This window comes from Temnothorax curvispinosus, unplaced genomic scaffold, assembly GCF_003070985.1.
Source record: "Temnothorax curvispinosus isolate PA1 unplaced genomic scaffold, ASM307098v1 QBEX01015436.1, whole genome shotgun sequence".
Lineage (NCBI taxonomy): Eukaryota > Metazoa > Arthropoda > Insecta > Hymenoptera > Formicidae > Temnothorax > Temnothorax curvispinosus.
This window is the reverse complement of record NW_020225216.1, coordinates 25121-32756: the sequence shown is the minus strand read 5'-3', so window position 1 is coordinate 32756 and position 7636 is coordinate 25121. Positions and strand designations below refer to the sequence as shown.

The following is a 7636-nucleotide window of genomic DNA, read 5'->3' as shown; positions in this document are numbered from 1 at the left end:
ATCATCGATAATCTCTCGGACTTGTCTCCTTTCTTCATACGCTAAACGACGCGGAGCATACGCGTATATCGACGGATCACGTAACTTAACTCTAAGGCTGACGTCCCATGGCGCGTATCGAGATACGCGCGTATCGGGCGTATCGACTCTGCGACCAATCACAGACGATCCGCCGTTTTTGATACGCTTAACAATCTTTTGAACATTGTTTGAGCGGATCGCACACTCACACAGTTCCATCGTAACGTACGTGTGGGTCGAGCCCTCCTTCTTGGGTTCAGGTGCCATATTGAGTGTAGAAAGTGCACTAGTGGCACTAGAGCAGTAGAGAAAGGAGAAGAAACGGAGTATTTACATACGAGGTGCGTGCAATTAGGAATTATTGCGATCTAATACACAACAGAATACTCAGGAGAATTTGGACAGTTTTCCGCAAAGCTGATCGTACGTATTCGATCGTACATATGCGTAGTCACGATGTTCCAATGAAATCCTGAGTGACACTGTTTTGTGTTTAGGTTAACCCGAATCGAAGGCCGACACAAGCAGGATTGTCAGATTCTCGAGGAAGGGCCGCGTGTTCATCGGACTGAGACACTATACGACCAACGCTATCCGGTCCGACGCATCTATGCCCATAGTACATGCGATTAAGGCGAAGAGACGCTCGGAATTGAAGACTTTACTTTTGCTGGCTGCCCCCGCTTGCTCTCTTTGTGATATTTCTCATAGGCGGTGTGAGCAACTTTGGCAGAGTTTGTCTAATGTCGACGGCGGGGCACAGAATCACGCAGTCCCTTAGGAAACAGGCGTACGCCGCTATCCTTCAACAGGAAACGGCAATGTTTGACAGAGAAAGTACGGGAGAACTAGTCGGGAGATTGAGCGGTACGTTTCACGCTTTTAATCAGATATAACGCATCATTAAGACATCGAAATCTATCATTTTGATTTCATTATCCTTTTTTTCCAGAAGATACACAACTTATTAGCTCCGCTGTCACGTCCAATGTATCAGATGATTTGCGCTCTGCTATTATGGCCATTACAGGAATGTCAATGATGTTTTATGTAGCCGTCGCTAGCTCTACTCGGCTTAGCTATAGTACCGCCTGTCGCGGTCGTTGCTGTCTTTTGGGGACGTATCTTGAAAAGAATCTCCAAGGATCTGCAAAGTAGTTTTGCAGTGGTCAATACGATGGCGGAGGAAAGAATTAGCAATATAAGAACTGTTAAGTCGTTCGCGCAAGAAAAACGCGAAATCGACAGATACAGCGCTAAACTACAAGACGTTCTCAAACTGTGTTACAAAGAGAGTCTGTATAGAGGAATGTTCTTCGGTATGACCGGTCTTTCCGGGAACGCTATTGCTCTTTCGGTCCTTTATAATGGAGTGTTCATGGTATCGAACTCCGACATAACAATTGGAAGCTTAAGCGCCTTTCTGTGTTGTACGCCGGTTACGTGGGCATATCTCTGAACGGATTGTCCAGGACGTATAGTGAGTTAAATAAGGCTTTAAGCGCAAATGTTCGTCTGTTCGAGTTAATCGATCGACAGCCGCTTATTCCCATTAAGGGCGGGCAAATTTTAGAGAAAGAATTATCGGGCAACGTGACGTTCCGAGATGTTTCCTTCGCGTATCCAACGCGAGAGAAGATGCTTGTGTTGAAAAGTTTTAATTTAAACGTAGAGAAATGTTCTGTAACGGCAATCGTTGGTTCCTCAGGTTCGGGTAAATATACCGTGGCGTCAGTTTTATTGAGATTGTACGATCCTACTGAAGGGTCAATACTCTTGGACAACCACGATCTCCGTCTACTCGATCCCATGTGGGTAAAGTCCCAAATTAGTATTGTATCCCAAGAGCCAATTCTCTTTAGCGGCTCGATAAGGGACAACATATTATACGGAATGGAATCCGCGACGGACGCCGATGTGGAAGAGGTCGCGAGACAAGCGCATGTGTTGCAGTTTGCTGAAAAAATGACTGACGGATTGGATACAATGGTCGGAGAAAGGGGCTTTGCCCTTAGACAACGTCTGGCGGACAACGTCAAAGAGTCGCCATTGCCAGGGCACTAATAAAGGTAAATCGTTGCTTAAATCGTGGTTATTAAAGTTACAACTCTTCTCATTAAAATGTGTTAAATTGTGTTAAAATGATGATCTAGTTCAATTATTAAATATTTTACATTGTTTTTAACGATCAATGTTAAACGACTAATGTTAAATTTCTAACAAATTGAAGTGCATGTGATCTTTATATCTTATTATAGATATTAAATTTTATTTATTTATATGCTATTTATATATAAAAATATTAATAAATTGATACTAAAAGTTAATTTTAATAATCTCAAAAGCAAATCTTTAATAAGAGAACCGAGAACCACTGCGCTCGTCGGACATCAGGTCCGATCGCCGAGCGTCGCGCAAAGCTCCCAGTCTCGCCCCCCCCCCCCCCCCTACCATTGAGTGCCATCGCCGAACGCAACGGTTCTCAGCCTGTGCGTCCGAGCCCTGTTAATATATTATGATGGACGACAAGGAGAATACAGGACCTGTGAGTATATTTCTAATAATACTATTTACGCTTTTTATATAATCTAGTAAATCGGGAGAATAAATCACAAAACATATAATTTTGAGGTTATTAGTATTGTTCACAAATCAATATAAACATTTTCTTTATTTTCATATATATATATAATTTCGTGTACTAATTCAGGGGCTCGATTCTTGAATTCATTTGCAAGAGAAACATATGTGACAGTTTTGCTCTTACAGAAACGTTGCAAGTTGATTGGTTAATTAAAAGCTTTGTGATAAATGATCTTTGCAACTTTTCTGTAAGAGCAACATTTGTGCAAATGAATTGAAGGATCAAGTTCCATGTGTTTAATATAAAATATTACGCTAATTATAATGTCAAATATATCATGGGTTTTACTTGAAACCTGACGGCTATGAAAATGAGTAGCTATCGGATTAAATATTAAATTTTTTTTTGCTTACAGCCTATACAGTGTGGATATTGTGGTTGGTTCATTGGGGCCTTACTGAACACAAGTTTATCGAGACATAAATGTTTCGAATTGTATAATGATGAGACACAATTGATACATATAGACGACAATAACAAAGTTACGATGAGTAAGTATAGCCTAATAACAAGTGCATTAATTACAATGTGTAACAGTTCTGTTATCGATACTAGAGTTTTATTATATATATACATTTTTTTTTAACAGTTGAAAAAGTTCAGTCATCAGTCAGTCATCAGTCAGTCATCAGTCAGTCTGTGACTGATTCAGAGGATTATAATGAATGCCTCATTGCTGCAGTCCAAGCAAGACCAGGATTATACGATCATCGAATTCCGGTGAAAGAAAGAACAAGTTTAAAAAAGAAAGCTTTATGGAAAGAAGTCCTTAATGTGTTGGGAGGTAAGTTTATTACTTATAATGTCATCCAATTAAAACTTCTAATTTAAATGTTCTGTATACCCACAACAAACAAAAATAAATTTAATTGAATTGACGAAATAGACACTTTTTTCTTTTCGGGTTACAATTTGCTCTTTTCTTTACATTTTTATTTTTTATTATTCGTACATAATAATTAACATTAAATGTAATGATCGAATAAACTCGGATACAAAATTATTTCTTGTTTTTTATTAAGAAGTGAAATAAATTAATAAAATATCGTGTGTAGTTATTATCTAAAGAAGTAAAGTTTTGTAATTTTCTTTAAATACAGAACAAGAAAACAATTTGGAACGGGTGCAAAAAAGGTGGAAGCAATTGCGCGATTGCTATACTAAAGCAAAACGTAGACAGTACATTCCAAGCGGATCAGCTGCAAGTTCAAATACCTCGAAAAAAGGTTTCGGTTTCTATGACCAGATGAAGTTTCTTGATGACGTTGTAGGGAAATCATCGTACGTATTGTATTATCTTTGTTTACCTGTTATATTTATTGTTTTGTAATATGTGGCAAATGATATAACGTAATGGACTTTTTGTTGTACAGGACTATCTCCAGCTTGCCGGATAAACGGGATAAAAATATTGATGATATAGATTCAGCAATTGACGAACCTCTACTGGTCATGCAACCTCAAACATTGAACACTTCTACTGTAATTGAACAGTCAGCGAGCGATGTTTTCCTATCGCCGAGTCAGCAGCAACCAAATGTTTCACTATCGCCGAGTCAGCAGCAACCAAATGTTTCACTATCGCCGAGTCAGCAGCAACCAAATGTTTCCCTATCGCCAAGTCAGCAGCAACCAAAAGCAAAAAGTTAGTTTTACTTATTTATGTAATAATTCCTGCTAAAATTGTCAGATAGTATAGTTCAGTAATAAATAAAAACATGATTGTAATTAAATGATTTTTGGGATATAAAAAAACTTTTATTAAACTACTATCTACATACTGACGTTAATGTTTTATTTACTGTTTTTTAGAATCAAAAAACTGTAATAATATCTCCGATGTAAAAGAGGTAATTTTATCAGCCCTGGAAAGCGACTCTAAGAGAAATCCAGACGCCGTCGATGGATTTTTTCTTCAAATAGGAGATAGAGTACGAGCCCTTCCAGCACGTGAGAGGGCTCAGTTTGAGATGCAAGTCCTAGCGCTACTATTTGAGTTTGAACAAAAATTTTCTCTTTTTTAGTCTTATTTTTTGTCAAGAAACATATTTATCGGGCGTTAAGCTCGGCACGTTGATAGCACATTTTCCGTTTTTCGTAGAAAGTCAATGAATTAATCCGAAAAAATATTTAGTTTTTTTCTTTTCTTCCTTCTTTTTTTTTAATTTAAAATCGTTATAAAGTTACCGAATTAAAGAGAAAGTGGACAATGAACACTCTGCAGCTTTGTGAACGCAATACGGAAATAAATTATTTTACATATTCGCAAATACGCGTTGGAATTACTTAAAAAATTAACGCAATTAAAATACTTTTTTTTATCCCACGGACAAATATATGCGTCAGAGGTACGATACGATTAATAAACCGTGACGATACACGTTGCGAAATCAAAATTAAATTGCATTTGGAAATAACCGAGGTGGCAATACGAATTCATAAAATTTAATGTTGCATAATATCGATTAATGAAAGTAATTTGGTTCATAAAGGTGTGAGTGAGATTGATTTCTTTCTCGGCGCTGTAAATGAACGCTCGTCCGCACTTTCTCTGTATATTTTGTGTTGTGATATTATTCGCTGTAAAACGTATTCTCAATCAGTGATATATATTGTAATGATTACTTGTAATAAAAATAAATCTGATTAACTGAGTTATTGTCACTGATTCACTCTTCGCAAATTTATTACTGCTATCTTATTTGTTACTATCTACATATTTGTTATTCTAGACTATACTGGCTTCTTTGTTAATTAAACGCCATATCAGGTATATAAGCATTAATTATAACACAATTTTGAATAAATATATTTAATACAACTCAATTTGTGCGCAGGCATAGAAAATAAGAGAAAATAATGACATTAAAAGTAATGTGATGCTAATATAAAAATCTAGAACAAAGTAGAAAATGAATTACAGTAGAAGATAAAAATATATTTTGAAATAACGTTGTTGAAAAAAAGGCTAACATAATACTAAGATAATATATTATTATAAATTTAATTAATAATTAATTGCGAAAACAAGTTTTAGACACGAGAGTATAAATGATTATACTCTTCGAATGGGGGGAAGAGGGCAAAGCTCAAAGATCACCGGCGTATTTGACTCGGAGTAGGGATAAAGATTCGACCCGCGATCCCCTCGGAACACGATTTGACTTCGGTCGCTACAACGCACAACGACGTATATATTTGCACCCCCGCAACTCCGTCACGGCGGTTGTTGCATAAACGTACATATTTATTTATCACCGCATAATCCCTGACTTTATTAAAAATCATTATTCATTGCCCTCTCCCACTGAAATGATAATGCACCAGTACCAATAAAAAAATTTGAATAAGCATTTTGAATTTCGATACCATTGTTCAATTGTCTGCCTCTAGTAACTGGCAACGAGCTAAATCCTTGAGAAATTAAATTGCGCTCTTCAGGTGTTAAACACACATATGTACTCTTGGAAAGTAATGTTTCCTCATTACTGATAATAAAGTTATGAAGTGCTACTGTTGCTTGCACAATTTTTCTCGCATTTGCAACACTTGCAATTATGGGTTTTCTATAAATTCTCCATCTTGCTGCTAGAATCCCGAAAGCGCTCTCTACAACACGTCTTGCTCGACTGAGCCTGTAATTAAAAACTTTCTTCCTGAGATCTAGCTTGCCACTTCGCGGATACGGTCTCATCATGTACGTTGTCAGTGGAAAAGCCTCATCCGCTAGCAACACATAAGGCAGTGGTGGTCCATCAATTTCGATAGGCTTCGTATTTGGCAGCTTGAATATACCTTCTTCGAAACGTTTTCCCATTTCACTATTTTTAAAAACTCCTCCATCACTATGTCTACCTTCCGCACCGATATCGACCATAGTAAATCGATATTTTGCATCGCTGATCGCTAACAGATTGATGCTGTGGTGTCCTTTGTAATTGAAATGCGTCGAGCCACTATTTGCCGGACCCTGTAAGACAAATTACATATATTGCAGCTTTTGTATCATAATTCATAATAAAAAAAACATCTTTTTATGTACCTGCAATGTAACGTGCTTTCCATCAATACATCCTATACAGTTTGGATAGTTCCAAAGTCGCTGAAATTCGTTGGCAATTTCCTGCCAATTCTCTGGACTGTCATCAGTAAAATATGTCTCCTTCAAAGCATTCCATATTGCCTCGCAGGTCTCTGATATTATCTTTGATGCAGTATTATGGCCAATTTGATAGGCATATGAGATCGATGCCATGCTGTCTCCTGATGCTAAATATCGAAGTGTAATTTGCAGACGTGTTTCAGGAGGAATTGGCTCTCGAACAACATATTGTTTCACAATCGATGGGCCGACTAATTTGAGTAGTTCTTGAAATAAGATGGGATCCATTCGGAAATAATTGACAAATTTTTGTTTGTCTGCAGTCTCCATTTCAATTACGAGATTATCACTCGCTCCTTGTAATAATCGCCGTTGTACGGTAAATATAGGACGCACCCAATATTGTCGTTCTTTTTTAGATTCTTCGTCTATCGCAATTACGTACAGTGCATACAATAACAATATTTTACGTCGCAATTCTTGTCGACGAAAACTACTGTAACTTCGTTTAAATTTATTTACAAAACAGAAAATGGCTAGTAGTATTGTTTCGGAATCCATTTTCTGCCGTACACCGATGTCACGCAAAAGTCACAACAATTCTTCGGCGAACGCAAGCGAGGTGATCCTCTTCGAGGAGACAAGAAGGGCGATCTGGATCTGAAACGTAAATCGACATGGTGACACACTGTTCTCGGAGTAACGTAGATGATTTGGATCTAGATTAAGCGGCGGCGAATACCTTGGCGATAACCTTGGCGATCTTGATCTCGACACTGCCGTACACCAATGTTACGCAAAAGTCACAAAAATTCTTCGGCCAACGCAAGCGAGGTGATCCTCTTCGAGGAGAAAACGAGGGCGATCTG

General features: G+C 37.7%; 2 protein-coding genes and 1 pseudogene across 3 annotated transcripts in view; 2 read left to right on the top strand and 1 right to left on the bottom strand.

Moving 5' to 3' along the window:
• Nucleotides 1-677: 677 nt before the first annotated feature.
• LOC112465717 lies at nt 678-3731 on the top strand (annotated as a pseudogene).
• On the top strand, nt 2478-5333 carry LOC112465716. The gene is made up of 5 exons (XM_025033421.1): nt 2478-2566; nt 3021-3449; nt 3766-3946; nt 4039-4310; nt 4478-5333. The coding sequence occupies exons 3-5, from the start codon at nt 3912-3914 to the stop codon at nt 4687-4689; spliced, it is 519 nt and encodes a 172-aa protein (XP_024889189.1). The 5' UTR covers nt 2478-2566; nt 3021-3449; nt 3766-3911; the 3' UTR covers nt 4690-5333.
• A 328-nt stretch (nt 5334-5661) lies between these two features.
• Nucleotides 5662-7636, bottom strand: part of LOC112465715 (protein ALP1-like) — a 2436-nt gene continuing 461 nt past the window's right edge. The window contains exons 1-3 of one of the 2 annotated variants that reach the window (XM_025033419.1): nt 7510-7560; nt 6708-7427; nt 5662-6635 (exon numbers count right to left, since the gene is read on the bottom strand). In XM_025033419.1, the coding sequence (XP_024889187.1) occupies nt 5943-6635; nt 6708-7328 (1314 nt within the window). In that variant the 5' untranslated portion in view covers nt 7329-7427; nt 7510-7560 and the 3' untranslated portion in view covers nt 5662-5942. Of the gene's footprint in view, nt 6636-6707; nt 7428-7509; nt 7561-7636 lie in introns of those variants that run through there. The other variant, XM_025033420.1, reaches the window with a different exon arrangement.

Bases quoted from the DNA above. Each gene is read 5' to 3' on its own strand.
- LOC112465716 (XM_025033421.1), top strand. From the start codon at position 3,912: ATGAAGTTTCTTGATGACGTTGTAGGGAAATCATC. The intron at 3,947-4,038 runs GTACGTATTGTA...TTTGTTGTACAG, and splicing joins GACGTTGTAGGGAAATCATC to GACTATCTCCAGCTTGCCGG. The intron at 4,311-4,477 runs GTTAGTTTTACT...ACTGTTTTTTAG, and splicing joins GCAGCAACCAAAAGCAAAAA to AATCAAAAAACTGTAATAAT.